The 17,843-nt window shown below is 37.2% G+C and overlaps 1 protein-coding gene across 3 annotated transcripts in view; it reads left to right on the top strand.

The window, feature by feature from the left end:
- Positions 1 to 17,614, top strand: part of LOC127877199 (rho GTPase-activating protein 7-like) — a 271,035-nt gene extending 253,421 nt beyond the window's left edge. For 2 of the 3 annotated variants that reach the window (XM_052422864.1, XM_052422866.1), the window contains 10 exons: positions 2,475 to 3,588; positions 7,001 to 7,274; positions 7,941 to 8,359; positions 9,160 to 9,285; positions 9,663 to 9,793; positions 10,404 to 10,601; positions 11,288 to 11,592; positions 13,042 to 13,167; positions 14,178 to 14,354; positions 14,749 to 17,614. In XM_052422864.1, coding sequence (XP_052278824.1) covers positions 2,475 to 3,588; positions 7,001 to 7,274; positions 7,941 to 8,359; positions 9,160 to 9,285; positions 9,663 to 9,793; positions 10,404 to 10,601; positions 11,288 to 11,592; positions 13,042 to 13,167; positions 14,178 to 14,354; positions 14,749 to 14,863 — 2,985 coding nt within the window. In that variant the 3' untranslated portion in view covers positions 14,864 to 17,614. Of the gene's footprint in view, positions 1 to 2,474; positions 3,589 to 7,000; positions 7,275 to 7,940; positions 8,360 to 9,159; positions 9,286 to 9,662; positions 9,794 to 10,403; positions 10,602 to 11,287; positions 11,593 to 13,041; positions 13,168 to 13,373; positions 13,516 to 14,177; positions 14,355 to 14,748 lie in introns of those variants that run through there. The other variant, XM_052422865.1, reaches the window with a different exon arrangement.
- Positions 17,615 to 17,843: the final 229 nt, after the last annotated feature.

The raw sequence follows: 17,843 nt of genomic DNA, 5'->3' as shown, positions 1-17,843 counted from the left end.
ATCCCAATAATATCTTGGACGAGTTCAAAAATGATGCCCTTCGTTTGAAAAACATTGCCACCACGGGGGCGGGGCTATTTTCCTTATATGGCTATAGTAAAATCTTGTTAACACTCTAGAGGTCACATTAAATTTCCGATCATCATGAAACTTGGTCAGACGATTTGTCCCAATAGTACAGTCCCTGGGCACCTCCAGTATGCAAAAAAGAGTGAAAGCTGATTTATATACCATTTTTTAGGTTAATGTCTGAAGTGTCAGAAAATTTTGGGTGGACATGCCGCGTGATGGTAGGTTATTTGTAATCCAAGATGGCGTCCAAGATGGCCGCCAAAAATGATAAAAAATCCAGTTCTCTGTTTTTCAGTCTGAATTTTCTGAATTTGAATAATAATAATATTTTTTCTTGAATAAACAATGGAAAACATACTTTTATCGCAAAATATGTCACTTTCGGCCATATCTTTCGACAAATATTTAAAAAAAAATGACAAAAAAGTATCAAAAAATGCGAAAAAAGGCATAAACATTTAAAGTGAGTGCAAACTTTAAATTCTGTTGCTTGTAATTTTATAAAATTATTTCAATTTTATACCTGTTTAGTGTACAAACATCAATACTCTTTACATAGATGCGGTTTTCATCTAAAACGGACACAGCATTGTTGACTTATTCCAATTTAAAGGTGGGTGGGGTAATTATAAGGTTTAGTCAATTATGTTTGCAAAAACTACAATTTTTGACCTTTGTTACAACAATTTTAATTCAGAACAGAACGCATGATTTTATGTTTTTTTTCTTAAAACATTTTTAGATGACATGAGTTCTTCTTTTTCTTATTATGTAATTTATTGTGCTTGGTTGCCATGGTAGCAGTTTCGAAATACTTCTATTTCCAGTTTAAGTGCTTAAAGTTGCCAATAATCCCTTTTTTATACTGTTATGCTATTAAATTATTTTATCGCAAAAAATATTTGAAATGAGATCACACACTCACGATTTACGATGTTTGGTAAACTGTACTAGTATTCGGATATATTGAAATTGGGATAGCATTCAAATTACTGTTGACTATTGCATTGTTTTTCGGTATAGGAGACACACTTTTATCATAAATAAGATTTCAAATATACGATTGACATAGAATCAATCGAGTTTATTAATTGATATCACATTGAGTAATTGCATAATTTATAACACACGTGTGTAAATCTGTAACAGATAAAAAGTAAATCTGTATAAAGATTGTATAACGATCACCTTATAATTACAATATACAAACAATGGAAAAATAAAATACTTCATTTATCAACGGTTCGATTAACGCAAACCATAGCTTGTGTACATAACTGTGCTGTTATCGAATTCGACGAAGAGCCATGTACACGCATAACACTTTACACCACAAGCTAGATACAAAACAAAAATCTTGCTTTCAAGTTATAATCAATGTAAAATTAACATATAATACAATGATATCTTGGATGAGTTCGAAAAAGGTTTTGGTTGCTTTAAAAACATGGCCACCAGGGGCGGGTCATTTTTCCTTATATGGCTATAGTAAAACCTTGTTAACACTCTAGAGGCCACATTTATAGTCCAATCTTCATGAAATTTGGTCAGAAAATTGGTCTCAATGGTATCTTGGATGAGTTCGAAAATAATTATGTTTGCTTGAAAAGAATGACTTCCAAGGGGCGGGGCATTTTTCCTTATATGGCTATAGTAAAATCTTGTTAACACTCTAAGAGGCCACATTTAGTGTCTCATCTTCATGAAACTTGGTCAGAAGATTCATCCCAATAATATCTTGGACGAGTTCAAAAATGATGCCGATTGGTTGAAAAACATGGCTGCCAGGGGGCAGGGCATTTTTCCTTATATGGCTAAAGTAAAACCTTGTTAACACTCTAGAGGCCACATTTATTTTCGGATCTTCGTGAAACTTGGTCAGAAGATTTGTCCCAATAATATCTTGTTATCTCAGGTGAGCGACTTTGGGCCTTACAGGCCCTCTTGTTTAAACTTTGTTGTTTTGAACTGCATTAAAGGACTTGCAGGAAATAAAAAAAATCTCTTGTTAACAAATTGAACTATCAAAGGATAGCAGTAGTCAAGAACAGAATTTAAGTACAATTTAAAGCATGGATTAGCTGAGCGTGCTATAAAAAATTAGCCTTGTCTTGGAAAACGTGGCTAAAAGCATGTTAGTAAAGTGTCGTCCAAGATAGGCATGTGAAGTCCTCTCAGCCTGTGCCATCCACACATACGATGAGAGACAATACTTTCTGCTTTTATATAGTTTTTTGTTTAAAGAAAGTCATTTCTTAGTGAAAATCCTGTTCAGATGCAAAGTGTGGACCTTGATGAGCCTGTGTAGTCTGCACAGTCTTATGAGACAACAGTTTATTGCACACGCATTAAGCCCAGTTTTCCCAGAACAAGTCTTATATAAGTGCTGTACCATGTTGCAGTGTGAGGATTCTGATGATGACGACCACCAGTGTGCTCTGAGTGACAAGTGGAAGTACCAGCGCAGCAGCCGACGCTGGTCCCGCAAGGATCTCGAGACCTCGACCAGTCAGCCTGTGCAGCTGACCTTGCTGTCAGCTTCCAGCCACGACAGTCTTCTAGCCGACCAGAACAGCAGCAGTGAGACCGGGGATAGTGCGCAGGCTGGGGACAGTCCTGTACTAGACTGCAAGATGCATCATACAAACAGCCCGGACGCTAATGGCAACATGACAATTGGCATCAACCAAAAAGTGAATAAAAAGGACACACCGAAAGGTGCTAAAGGACTTCTGAAAAGAATGGAAAGTTTGAAAAGGACCCGATCAAAGAAACATAAGACAATAACTGAGATTAGTGGACCAGTGATAACAAACTCTGCCGACATGCAGGCAAAAATAAAGCATTTAAATTGTCAAGATATTGGCTCGCCAGGTGATTGGGGCAAGATAACGAGTACCCAAAATGTTCATGTTGACAAAATTACCTCCCCTAGAACTGAGGCTTTAACTGTGCTACCTTCCAGTTTAAAAACTGACTTAAATTTGAACACAATTACAATGTCGTCAAATAGTCAAACCACGCTTATGTCTGTGCACACAAACCATTTAACTTCAACACCAATGCTTAGTGCTCCGTCATTGTCACAAACCAGGGCCTTGGAAAATGGTTCAGTGGATGATGCGTTCTCTTTGAGTTCAACAAATGGTGCTTTAGGCCTTGATACACCCTTGACATTGGGCCGACAAAGTCTAGGCAGTGATACAACAAACTCTTCAGAAGATAACCTATTTATATCTGGCCCGGGAAAGTTTCCTACTCTTCTTGACGATTCACTGTTTGTTAGTGATAACTCGGTTAGGGGTAGAAGTTTCAGCTACGCGGATGACCGAAAGGATGTTCCCGTAAAACGACGGTCTCTTGATCCGAGAAAACACATTCATAGAGTTAGTATTTATGACAATGTTCCTGTTGAAGAGGACTTGACCACTGCCCAACAAGAGCTGGACATTATTCTGTCCGAACTCTTTCAGAACATCAATGGACTCAATAAGGCCATCAATGGCGAGGATGCAGGTAATACTTCTTTTTAAAAATGCCTTAAAAAAGTTATTTGAAGTAAGAGATAGTTAACAGTTTCTGTTAAGTGTGCTGAGGTTTATAGCAAATATAAGACATGGAATTTTTATTTTAAACCTTGTATGCCTCTAATCACTGTATTTATATTTTGTTTAAATTTTAATTATTTTGTATATAGTGATTAATTATGATTTGTTTTTCAATAATTTTCAATCAAATTGTTTTCTTTCTGCTTATTTTAACAGGGAAATGTAAAAAAGTATCTTCAAAGACAAATAAATATGTGAGCATTGTTTGCTTGCATGTTACCACAATTACAATGTTTTGTGTAATGTTCGCACTCAAGATAGCATTTAAAACTGAAAATAAATTGTTTGTTTTCCGCACGTTTGAAACATGAAAATTCTACAAACATTTAATACCCCATGTCACAAGCATGAATATAATTAACGTGTTTTATAAAATTTAATCATGGTATTACAAGAGTCCGATCTTTTTTTATCGCATTCTTTCAAATCAGCAAAGAAAATCAATATTTAGATTTACATGTCAGACATGTGATTATAAAACTGCAAAAAAAAGCATGTGATGAATTTCTATTTAAAACAATGCATTTTCGGTGGGCTATTTGGAAACAAAATATAAGTTATACACGTTAAAAAAGATGAGAACATCCCAACTGTTCATTGTTCTGATGGATTATTTCCCCTTCCAAGTTACTGATGAGGATATGTTATGTGTGCACATTCAGACAACAGTTTTGCAATCTTGAAGTATCTATCTTGCCATTAGCTGCATAGAACCTATTCATAATAAAACTTTATGAGCTGCGCTTTGTGAAAAGGGGATTTAATGCATGTGCGTAAAGTGTTGTCGCAGATTAGCCTTGCAGTCTGCACAGGCTAATCAGGGACGAATCTTTCCGCCTAAACTTGAATTTTGCTAACAAGAGACTTTCTTGAAACAAAAAATATCACAAAAGCGGAAAATGTTGTCCTTGATTAGCCTATGCAGACTGCGCAGGCTGAGCTGGGACAACACTTTATGCCCATGTTTTAAACCCCTTTTTCACAGAGCAGGACCCATATTGAAAGGGGCCTTTTCACAGATTTTGGCATGTTTTGAAGTTTGTCAATAAATGCTTTATATTAATAAATGTAAACAATAAATTTTAAAAGCTCCAGTAAAGAATCAAAAATAAAATTTAAAAAGGAAAAAAAAAGTAGCCCGCATCAGGGCTCGAACCAGTGACCCCCGGAATCCTGAAGTAAAAACACATTAGCCAACTGAGCTATCCTGCCAAGCATACATAAGATGCGTATTTTATACGTTATATAAGCAATCTTCGTAGTTTCACAAATTTAAACGACAAGAACAGAACTCTCCAAATTATTCAATTGTTTGGCGTTGCAAAGCTTTATAATTTTTAGGTTTTTGAATCGTCAAAAGATGCATATAATGGCTATATTAGACCATGGCAAATGTTCAGTAATACTGTTTCCTCACAAATATCATAACTAAACCGAAAATTTGCGAATCTGAAACAACTTTTTTCAATTTTGTCAATTTACCAAACCTGAAAAGATCCCTTTAAACTTGAAAATAAACTGTGAAACAAACTCTTTATTGCAGTAACATGTAAACTGTCATAACCACTGTTCAGGTCTTTTCTATATGTAGTTAGTAAGTGAATTATCATGATAATGTGTCGACCTAGAATGTATCTGTGCTGTTGTAATTGGAATGATGGATGTTCAATGTCCGTGGACAGGATAATTTATAATGAGTTTGCATGCTCAACGAAACAGAGCTATTTGTGATACATACATACTGTTGAAATAATTGCCTTAGCATTAGTCTGTCCATTTAAATACATGTTCACATTTATTTGTCAGTTTATAATCTGTATATATGTGCTTAGAATATAGTTATTAACTGCTCCAGTCAGTAAATTGGCCTTTTAGAGTATGGTCTCAAATATGTTACATATTGCATAATGAGCATTGTATACATGTTACATATTGCATAATTGGCATTGTATACATGTTACATATTGCATAATTGGCATAGTATACATGTTACATATTGCATAATTGGCATTGTATACATGTGAGCAGTGATCTGGGAAAGACAGGCTTAATGCATGTGCATTTAGTATTGAGTCGTGTTCTGAGAAAACTGGGCATAATGCATGTGTGTAAAGTGTTGTCCCAGATTAGCTTGTGCAATCCGCACAGGCTAATCAGGGACAACACTTTTCGCTTTTATGACATTTTTTGTTTAAATGAAGTCTCTTCTTAGTAAAAATCCAATTTAGGCGGAAAGTACTATCATCCCTGAATAGCCTGTTCGGTTTGCATAGGCTAATCTTGGACGACACTTTACGCACATGGATTATGCCCGGTAAAATTTCTCAGAACCGGACTCATGATCCAGATTAGCCTGTTCAGTCTGCATAGGCTAATAAAGGCCTATATTTTCAGCTTTTTTTCAAGTTTAAAGATGGTCTTTTAAAGAAAAATCCAGTCTGGGCAGAAAGCATCACCCTAATAGCTTGTGCAGACTGCATGACACTTAACACACATGCAATAAGCTAGAATTTCCCTGTTGTCTTATATTACTTGTATTACTGATTAGGTCACATTATATATTGAAAGCTTTCAACATGTATGTACATACCATGTTTAAATTACTCACATTATCACTTTTGTTCACCCGTACTCTATGTAATCTTGCACAATAAACTGCATTATGTTATATCAAATTAGCATTTTAGGAACCTGTACTATGCCATATCTATCAGATTTTATATTTAGTTGTTGGTATGGGTAGAACCAGTACTTTCTAAATAGGACCCCTACACTGAGAGGTAGGAAATGCCCTGAATATATTGCCAGAGTTTGTAGTCATGGAAATTAGCACTTTCACCAAGCCAGCTTGAATTTTTATTACTTTTTATAATATTATATATCATTTTAAAAACCAACAAATGTTTCAAGCGCACCTAAAAGAGCCTCTCTGGTAAAACTGGGCTTAATGCATGTGTTTAAATTGTCATAGCAGACGAGCTTGTGCAGTCTTAACATGCTTATCAGGGATGTTATGGAAATATTCATTTAAATGACATTATTAAATGAAAATCCAGTCTTGGCAAAAAGTGACACCCTGAGTAGCCTGTGCGGACTACACAGGCTTATATGGGATGACACTTAAGGCAACACACATACATTAAGCCCAGTTTTCCCAGAATGGAGCTTAAATGCAAGCAAGAATCTGAGGAAGCACATTTCAAAATTTACCTGTGCAGGGCTTGTTGACTCTTGCTTATTTCTATCACTGCTGAATATTCCCAAAGTCAGACTGCAATGTTACGGTCTTCTTATACACGTATTGCCGGCTGTGCTTGCAGAGTTGCTAGAGCCCCCTCACCTTGGTAAATTTGATGAATCGAGTCTCGTGAGTAGCCAGTGCCCCACCCCTGAGACTCTCTCAGATCGCCTTGGCGACGACCCCTTACACGAGCATGACGAGAACGAGGTCATCAGCGCGACACTCTCGTCCCCTGACATCAGTGACCCAGAACTTCCTGCGGAGGAAACGTCGCATGATGATTCTGCAGAACACATCCTGGTGCGTGATCGCAGGGACTCTGGTGTGGGGTCGTCGCTGACACGGTCTAACAGGTAAGCAGAATTGGGGATAAACATGTGTACCATTTCTGTTCATGTCGTTATATTTGAGCCTTGCTCTCAGAAAACAGGCTTTGATGAATGTGCTTATAGTGTCATCCCAGATTAGCCAGTACATTCTTACTTATTTGGGACGAAACCTTTGTCTATACTTGATTTTTGTTTAGAAGAGAATTTGTTTAAACAAAGAATTCCATGAAAGCGGAAAGTGTAGTTCCTGATAAGCCTTTGTGGACTGCACAGGTAAATCTGGAATGAAATTTAACGCTCATTCATTAGGTCCCATTTTCCCAGGACAAGGTCATTTTGTTTAAAGTGGTATTTCTTCTCAATTGGCTTTTATGTTACGTTTGCCGTGTTGTAGACAAATATTTTTACCTGGATTTTGGTACATGTTTTTAATTAAGTTGAACTGTTTCTGTACATATGCATTTAAGATGGTTCTAAAATTTATCTTTTGGTTATTATATTTATTTGAACGTTTTGGTTGTAAGAAACACACAAAACATTTATTTATTATGCAATTAAGATTGTATTGTGAACAAGATACAGTATGGGTCGTAGTTTTTGCACTTTCTGTGTACATCAGAATATACTTGTTTTAATACCTTCTTGATACAACTTACAGCACCAGTAACAGTTTTATACTTTTTTATACAGTGAGAGAAGGAGGTATCGAATTCGTTGGCATAGCTTCCAGAAATCACATCGGCCAACATCAGAAAACAGAAACCTTCAAATTGCGAGTCTTACGGCTCGCCAAATATTGGTGCTACGTAAACTGTTACTCTTGAAACTCACTGCCTTGATAGAGAAACACGCCCCCAACCGCTCAGGATGGTCCATGACTGTGCCCAGATTCATGAAGCGCAACAAGGGTTCGGACTTTAAAGACAAACATGTGTTTGGTGTTCCATTTTCGGTGATGATACAGAGGACAGGGCAAGCTCTGCCCCAGTGTATACTGCACGCAATGAGGTACCTTCGTCGCACCTCTGGTGACGCAGTTGGAATATTCCGGAAGTCTGGGGTGAGAGTCCGCATACAGAAGTTGAGGAATGACCTGGAGGCTAACCCTGGTAGGTTTGATCTTTGAATACCCCGAGAAAATATTGAATATTTATAGATTCATCAGTTGGAATTTTTAATTTCATCAAATTTACACATTAATTGAAATGACTGATAAAATCTACATGCTGTTTGTTATTATCCCTCGCCATAGGCGGAGGGATATTGTTTTGGCGTTATCCGTCCATCTCTCCGTCCGTCCGGCACTTATGTTTCCGCAGCCATATCTTGGAAGTGCTTTGGCAGATTTCATTGAAACTTGGTATGAATATGTATATGGATAAGAGGATGATGCACGCCAAATGGCATTGTACAACATTTGTTAATAACGGAGTTATGGCCCTTTGTATCTTAAAAAAATGCTTTGAGTGTCAAATATAACACTTTTGTGTCCAGAAGCATATTGGCGGGGAATATCAATTCAACGAATTTGCTTGTTTATCATGGGTTTCAACTAAATGGTTCTGTGTTGTTTTTTCCTTCAAAATCGGGTCTGAAAACAACCACTGTGGATCAGATCCACATGTTACAATGTGCACTGTGATTAGCTGCATTCTGGGAAAATGGGGCCTCTGACATGTGTGTAAAGTGTAAACCCAAAAAAGCCTGTGCAGTCGGTATAGGCTAATCAGGGGCGAGACTTTAAGCTTAAACTGGATTTATGTTAGGGAGAGACCTTTGTAAGAAAACTCCCATAAATATGGAAGGTGGCAGTCTGCACAGAATAATCAGAGACGAAAATTTAAGCTCATGCATAAAGCCCCTTTTCCCAGAGCGGGGCTTACCATTTATTTGCTGTTTGTTTTTTCAGAGTCTGTAGACTTTGAGGAGATGCAGGCGTATGATGTCGCCGACCTCGTCAAACTGTACTTCCGAGAACTGCCTGAATGTCTGCTCACCAACAAACTCTCAGAGATATTCACCTCCATCTTTATATGTAAGCAACTTAAAATGTTTTGTACCAGTGATATATTCTTATAATCTTCACCCTCTTTATTCATCATTTTAATCACCATCGATGCTCATTTTTATTATCATCATTATATTAATAAAAACAGCTTAATTACTGCTTGGAAATGATCTTGAATTATTTATTTACCTTGACCTAAACTTTATAATCATCATCTTTATCAACATTTTCATCAACTATTGACCCTGTATTACTTAGTGACCATGTAGGACTCATTGACCCTGTATAACCTATTGACCCTGTACAACCTATTGACCTGACCTATTGACCCTGTACAACCTATGACCTGACCCATCGGCCCTGCATATATTTACCCTGTATGACTCTACTGACCTGTGTTGCAGATGTGCCCAGTGATCAGCGTCTAGAGGCGTTGCAGGCGGCGGTGGTGTTGATGGCAGATGAGAATCGTGACGTTCTCCAGTCACTGCTCCTCTTCCTCAGCGACATCTCCAAGCATGCAAACAGGCATCAGGTAACCACCACCTCGCTGTTACACTGATAGTAGTTTTCCTTTGCTCTGGATTGGTATTTGACGTGATCGTTTTAGCAGTTATCATAAATGTTTGTTTTTTATATTTTAGTTTAAATGCTGCATAAATGTTGTAAGGCAGTGTGTGGGGGGGATCAAAATTGGGGCATAAATGTGTTCGTCCCTTTCCCAATCTCAAAAAGTTTATTTTGTTCCCAATTGATGGTTTACAAACCAAACAATTAATAATTGCCCAGTTGAGTTGAACCTAAGCAAACCTGTTACAAAGGCTTGTATTTCAAATTGAAAAAGAAATGTAAGCAAATAACCCACACAATTTTCTAATTTGAGTCAAATATCACGATTGTCCAGAATGCAAAGAGCCCTGGCCTCATTCCAAAATTGGTTAAAACAAAACTGTAAGGAATAGTAAGCTATGGTTAATATTGCAGCAGTTTAATCTTTATGGAGTAATTTGTAAGGGTTGAGTGAGAATCTTGTATCTGCTTTATAGTCCTTTTTAAGATTCATGTACAAATGTTTTAAGATCAACCCTTAGTTTATTGTTTGTGTGCTCATGCTATGAAGTTTCACCCCATATACTTCTTCACAGATGACGGCCAGCAATCTAGCAGTGTGTTTTGCTCCGTCTCTGTTCAACATGGGAGGTCCCAGGAGTGCCAGTCAGACGCCTAGCCCGCGCAGGAACCGCAAGAACCCTGGGATCCCAGACCCCCGGGAGCTGATGGAACAGACAGCCGCGCACCAGTGCCTCACCCTCATGATCCAGGAGTGCAAAAAACTGTTCACGGTAGGAAATAATTTTATATACTTATGTACGACTTAAAATAGATCTGAATTAATATGCCTTTTGTGTTGAATAAACCATGTCTTATATTCTTATGTACCACTTAAAGATTTCTGAATGAATGTGCATTTTATGTTAGCATTACCAATATATTATGTATGACAATACAACTGTTGTCAATGTAAACGTCAAACATGGAAACATGGAAAAAATTTATTAGAAAAAAAAGTAAACTTGGAAATATGACCATGGTACAATCTGGTAGAAACCATTAGTAACTTTTTTGACACCTTTATTATATAAATAATTACTAAAATGTAATGGTAATTCTATCAATTTGTACAAATCAGTCTTCATAGGTTTATCTGAGAAAACACTTTCCTATATTATGGGCATTTTTGTTTAAAAGAAATCTCTTCTAAACAAAAATCGAATCTTGTTGGACAGTGTCATCCCCTGATTAGCCTGTGCAAACTTCACATGCTAAACTGGGACAACACTGAACTCACGTGCACTAAGCTCCATTTTCCCAGAGGGTGGCTCAAATCTACCATTCCTGTCTACAGATCTCTACATCCACACTAAGTAAGGTTTTAATTGTGCTGCTCATGTGTACACAGTGTTATGTATTCTTATAGCCATTAATCCTTATATCCCAGTTGATAATGAATCTTTGGTATCGCCCACAGATCTCTACATCTACACTTAGTAAGTGTCGGGTTCTCTGTGAAGACCCCGTGTCTCTGGAGGAGTTGAACAGCCGGGTCGGGGACGGCGACAAGAACGGGTACGCTGCGCACATCGATGCCTGCATACAGGGCCTGCTGAAAGAGTCGCGCGAGAAGTTCCGTGGCTGGGTGGGATATCCCACGGGGCTGGACGTAGATGTTGCCTACAAGAAAGTGGGAGATGGACACCCACTGAGGCTGTGGAAATGTACAGCGGACATTGAGGCACCGCCTGCAGAGGTTCTCAACAGGATCCTGCATGACAGGTGAAGCCTGAACTGTGATAACCTTTTCAAACTCAAAAGCAAAGTGAAAACAGCCATGTGCAAACAGCATAAAACCAGAACAGCCTGCGACTGACTAGTATGCTGTTCGAGTTCTATTCTGTTTGCTGCTAATCAATATCTTAGGGGTGAAAATAAAGGCTTTAAAACTGAAATCTATTAGGAAGGTCCTATATAAATAAAAATTATCTTACAGACTACAAACGTGTCAAAATGCGTATCTAAGTGGTAAAGGGTTGACATTGACCGGTTTCATCAGCTGGCCACATTACTTATGTGTCCCTTGTTCTCATCCAATTAGACCTTCAGAGTACTCCATGATTTTAACCAGTCCACCAATAATAACCCCTTAAAGCCTCACAGTTTATGTTTTGCAATTTTTATGAGTTTTGATTTATTGGCTGTATATAAATGATTATTCTGATTATCTTTCACATTGTTTCTGGTTTTCAGTGTAAAGTAAGGCATGTTTTCTCTTATGATTACCGGTATTTATATCACACAACTCATAATTGTATATGTGTTTAATGGTTTATAATAAGGTAACAAAATGTGTTATATTATGCTTATTTGTGATTTTTTATGTCCCCCAGTCTATACCGGGGGACATATTGTTTTTGCCCTGTCTGTTTGTTGGTTTGTTTGCCTCAAACTTTAACATTTGCCATAACTTTTGCAATATTGAAGATAGTAACTTCATATTTGGCATGCATGTGTTTCTCATGGAGCTGCACATTTTGAGTGGTGAAAGGTCAAGGTCATCCTTCAAGGTCAAAGGTCAAATATATGGGGGGAGGGACATAGTGTTTCACAAACCCATCTTGATTTTTTTTTAAATATTTTAATAAAAAATGTACAAAAGTTTCTAATATCTGTTGTGTTGATCCCGTTTCAGACAACAGTGTTAATCTTCTATCTATATTTGTGATCCCATTTCAGACAGCAGTGTTAATCTTGTATCTATATTTGTGATCCCATTTCAGACATCAGTGTTTGTGATCCCATTTCAGACAACAATGTGATCCCATTTCAGACATCAGTGTGTGTGTGATCCTATCTCAAACAACAATGTGATCCCATTTCAGACATCAGTATTTGTGATCCCATTTCAGACAACAGTGTTTGTGATCCCATTTCAGGCAACACTGTGATTCCATTTCAGACTTCAATGTAATCCCATTTAAGACAACAATGTCATCCCATTTCAGACATCAGTGTTTGTGATCCCATTTTAGACAACAGTGTCTGTGATCCCATTTCAGACAGCACTGTGATCCCATTTCAGACAACACTGTGATCCCATTTCAGACAACAATGGGATCCCATTTCAGACAACAATGGGATTCCATTTCAGACAACAATGGGATCCCATTTCAGACATCAGTGTTTGTGATCCCATTTCAGACATCAGTGTTTGTGATCCCATTTCAGACAACAGTGGGATGAGGACCTGTTACAGTGGAGCACGCTGGAGAAGCTGGACCAGCAGACAGAGGTGTTCCAGTATGAGAGGAATAGCCTCGCACCCCACCCCACACGGGACTTCTGTGTACTCAGGTAGGACACACAACTTTCTGTTTTATACTTCCTTTTTGTAAAACTGGGCTTAATGCATGTGCGTAAAGTGTCAACCCAGATTAGCCTGTGCAGTCCACACATGCTTATCAGGTACTACACTTTCTGCATTTATATAATTTTTCATTAAAAGGAGGTCTCTTCTAAACAATAATCTAGTCTAGGTACAAAGTGTTCTCCCTGACTAGCCTGTGCAGCTGCCAAAGTGTTCTCCCTGACTAGCCTGTGCAGCTGCCAAAGTGTTCTCCCTGACTAGCCTGTGCAGCTGCCAAAGTGTTCTCCCTGACTAGCCTGTGCAGCTGCCAAAGTGTTCTCCCTGACTAGCCTGTGCAGCTGCCAAAGGATGATCTGTCTCGTCTGTTGACTTGTGCGTCATCAAAAATATTCCATTTGCATGTATTATTTTCCTGATACATTAGACTGTAATGTGAATTTAGTGAATTAAGAAAAAATGGGTATTTACTTGATCTTATTATTCAGAAAGGATTGTTATTCACTTAACACTTTGACGGACTAGGACAAACTTATTAATGCATAAATTATAAATGCAAAGAATGTTACTCTGTGCAAGCATAAAACTGCAGATCCAAGGTAATCTTAGAATACGTAGCAGGGTTGGAAAAGATAGGGTCAGTAACAGCATTTGCCATTCAAATAAATCCAAATGCAGTAGAACTTATATCCCAAATAACTTGATCATTGTGAATCTTCTTTTGCTATTGAAATAAAATTCATAATTGTGTAAGGCGTTTGTCAGTTGTTGACATGTATATGGACCGTTCTCTGTCAAAAGGGAGTTTAATACATGTGTGTTTAGAGTCATCCCAAATTAGACTGTGCAGTCTGCAAAGGCTTATCAGGGACAACTCTTTCCGCCTAAACTAGACGTTCGCTAAAAAGACACTTCCTTTAAAGGTTAAATGCAATACAAGTGGGAAATGTCTGTGTTGTTGTCAGTTGGTCCTGGTGGATTACACATCTGTTGTTTGTAGATCCTGGAGGACAGACCTCCCCAAGGGAGCCTGTGTTCTCATCTCAACATCTATAGACCACCCGAAGGCAGAGTCAATGGGTGGCCTGCGCGGGGTGGAGCTAGCTTCAAGGTACCTCATAGAGCCCTGTGGTACCGGCAAGTCTCGCCTCACCCACATCAGCAGGGTAGATATCAGGCAAGTATGCGAGCTGGTTAGTTTAAAACTATTTATTTTAGCTTCATTGCATAGACAAGATAAGGCTTATTTGAAATGCTCTCAAGTCGTTTCCTGTAAGTCCTTTTTGGTGTATTATGATATGTTATGAATGCTGTACTATGATATGCAGAAATATTGTTTGTTACTTGTACATTTATACTTATCATCTAACATAAAAAAATAAAGGGCTGTTGTATTTGAAATATAAAAAACAATATTGATAATACTTGTATATTTTCTATTGATAATGCCTTGAAAGTTAACATTCAAATGAAGCTTGAATGTGCATTGTTTCATAAACGACAAAAAGGTGTAATTATTGGTTGTGCAGTAAGTTAAAAAAATCTGACTGTTTTGTTGTATATTGTTTCAGAGGACACAGTCCAGACTGGTACAAAAAGGTTTATGGGCACATATGTGCAGGCTTTGTTGACAAAATCAAGGCATCATTTGTGTGCACAACAGAAGGACCGGAGACAAAAGTCTGACCAGGTCGGCCTCAACTCAGAGACCAGCAAAGAACATGATTGGAGATAGAACATTGCTGAATAAATGAGGACATCTCCAGAACATGCTTGCACTGTTTTCGTATTCTGTATCAGTGATGTTGAATTGAGATTTTGGAAACCAAAGGGACCAAATAGTGAGCATAAGGGTGGGGCATGGTTCAATGATTTAAGGAACTTACATATGCATGGCCTAACTGGCTTTGGGTCACACCACACAGTCATTGTAGATAACCATTATCACTGTCATTATGAAATCCATCACACAGTCAATGATATTGATTATTCAACATGATATTACTGTTTATGCTGCTCTTTATAGTGCTATATCAACTGAGAAATGTGATATGCTATGTAGCGAACCCAAATGTATATTTTATTATTGCTATTTCTATTGGGTACACAGTCAATATTTCATATATATGCTTGTTTCCATTCTGTGTATTGGCATTGATAATTTTTACAAATATTTGAGCTGTGCTCTGTGAAAAGGGGGTTTAATGCATGTGTGTAGAGTATCGTCCAAGATTAGGGGCAACACTTTTCACCTTAACAGGATTTCTGCAAAGAAGAGACTATCTTGAAAGGAAAAATACCATAAACACGGAAAAGGCTAGAACATGCTAATCTGGAACAACACTTTACGCACATGCACCCCTTTTTCACAGAGCATGGCTCATTTAATAGGTATTATGAATTATTTATTCGAAACATATATACATCGTCATGTAATTTCTTAGAGTATGAATGTTGGTGAGGCCGCTTACTATGGTAACATTCCTCTTATTATGCACACAAAGATGAAGAGTCACTTAAAGATAAGGGCAGTAATACTTACGATTTTTTGTATATCAAAGACTGATTCTAGCTTTTACATATTCACCTTTATAACATTATTTCATTCTTATTATTTACTATAATTCCAAATTTACAGAAAAACTATTCAAAACACAAGGAGTGAAGACATTCATATGACAAACAACTTTTTTTTATTTTTGCTCATTCATACCTCATTCAACCTCTTGACCTCCACATTGATCATAGGATTGACCCATGGTCATGTGATATGATTCAGTGTATTGTAACCTGTAAATGGCAGCTATGTTTGCTTTATGTTCATGAATGTTTCCAGTGTTTTTTATTAATCATTAATGTTGATAAAATGTCCACAGTAAAAGAACTACAAATATTCCATTAATTCAGTGGTATCATGAGAACAATCAGGTTTAATGCTCAGGCTGTTTTGAAGTTCAGTAATACTTAAAGAGCTGCGGTCTGGGAAAACTGGGTTTAATGCATGTGTCAAAAGTGTCATACCAGTCTGCACAGGCTGATCTGGGACCACGCTTTACGCACATGCATTAAGCCTGTTCTTCTCAAAACGCGGCTCATATATGTGTCGCATTCTGAGAAAACTGGGCATAATGCTTGTGCTTAAAGTGTAGTCCCAGATTAGCCTGTGCAGTCCGCACAGGATAATCAGGGACGACACTTTATGCTTTAACTAGATTTTTGGTAAAAAAGGACTTCCTTTAAACGAACAATACCATTAAAGTGTAAAGTGTCGTCCCTGATCTGGGACGACACTTAACACACATGCATTTTGCCCAATTTTCACAGAACAAGACACATAGAGATTAATAACAAGAAGGACTATGTGTGATCTGTGCTCTTCATTAATGGTCAAACAGAGAACAGACCCAGGATCATGTCCCCAAAAGTTGCCACTCGTGTTATGTAGTGCATGTCTGTTCGAAAATGCGTTGTCATACCTCAGATCTTGAACTCTTGCCTTATTTTGATATTAGTTAACCCTTTACCACTTAGATACGTATTTAATAAATGTGATATCATAAAATGTGAATGTTGCAAATTGTACTGACTTTAATTCTCATATTTTTATTGGCAAATAGGGCAACTTTATGCTTCAGTGTTGCTAATGGCCAGTTCCAGCTATTTGTTACATGTTAGAATTGAACACTAGATAGCTGTGTAGAAGGGACATATGAAAATGCATTTAAGTTTTGCCTTAACTTTATGTGTTAAAAGCAATACATTCAGACCTCCAGCTTGCATTTATACAGAGAACTTAATGGATACATTTTTATTTTCATTCTTTAGAACTGAGATATTGCATATGCAACACATTATTGATATGCATTTGATGAAAGTAATGTAACGTTTGTAAAAACAATTGCATGTCCTCAATTTCATCTTAAACTAAATTGTATTAATAAATTCTTCTTGTTTGTTGCATCAACAACTGTGTGTTATAATAAAAGAAAGTAAATAAAGAAAACCAAATTGAATTTAGAATGTATACTAGTATATGCTTTATTTATTGTGTTCCCTTAAAATGGTGAACACTTACATGTTTCTGTACACAAAATCCAAGTGTGAATTATGTGAAAAAGTAGCATAAATTGTAACCCACAGTCGTTTACAACTATTATAAACATGTAAATTATAAACAACTGTATTGGACAAATATAATTGTTTAACATTGCATATTAGATACCTGTCATGTTCATTGTTTTGTTAAGTCTGTTAAACTTAAGGAGGTAATTATTCACGTCGTATTGTGTTCTCTCTTTGTTAAAATGTTGCCATGATAAATATATATTTCTGGTCCATATTGTATTGTATTATTACTATTATTAACTGCATATGTTCTGTATAATTCCCATTGTTCTGTTATTATATTCATTGAAATTAATAAATATGAAATATAAATCTGTGTATTTGTGCTGCTTATTCCTACAGTATCCAGACTGGGTCTTATTCAACGGTGGAGTTTGGACCTATGACATAAGAATGACCATACAACATAAGGATAACTGACATTATTCAGTATTCAGTCTGTCCATTCATGTCAAGAATGCTTTCTCATGGCCTCTCACTTGGTGTACAACAACTAACAAACTTCCTATTTAAAGAGCTGATATGACTGCCTTAATTACAT

This window comes from Dreissena polymorpha, chromosome 4 (assembly GCF_020536995.1).
Source record: "Dreissena polymorpha isolate Duluth1 chromosome 4, UMN_Dpol_1.0, whole genome shotgun sequence".
Classification (NCBI taxonomy): Eukaryota; Metazoa; Mollusca; class Bivalvia; order Myida; family Dreissenidae; genus Dreissena; species Dreissena polymorpha.
The sequence above is the reverse complement of the archived record's forward strand: the minus strand, read 5'-3'. Positions and strand labels throughout refer to the sequence as shown.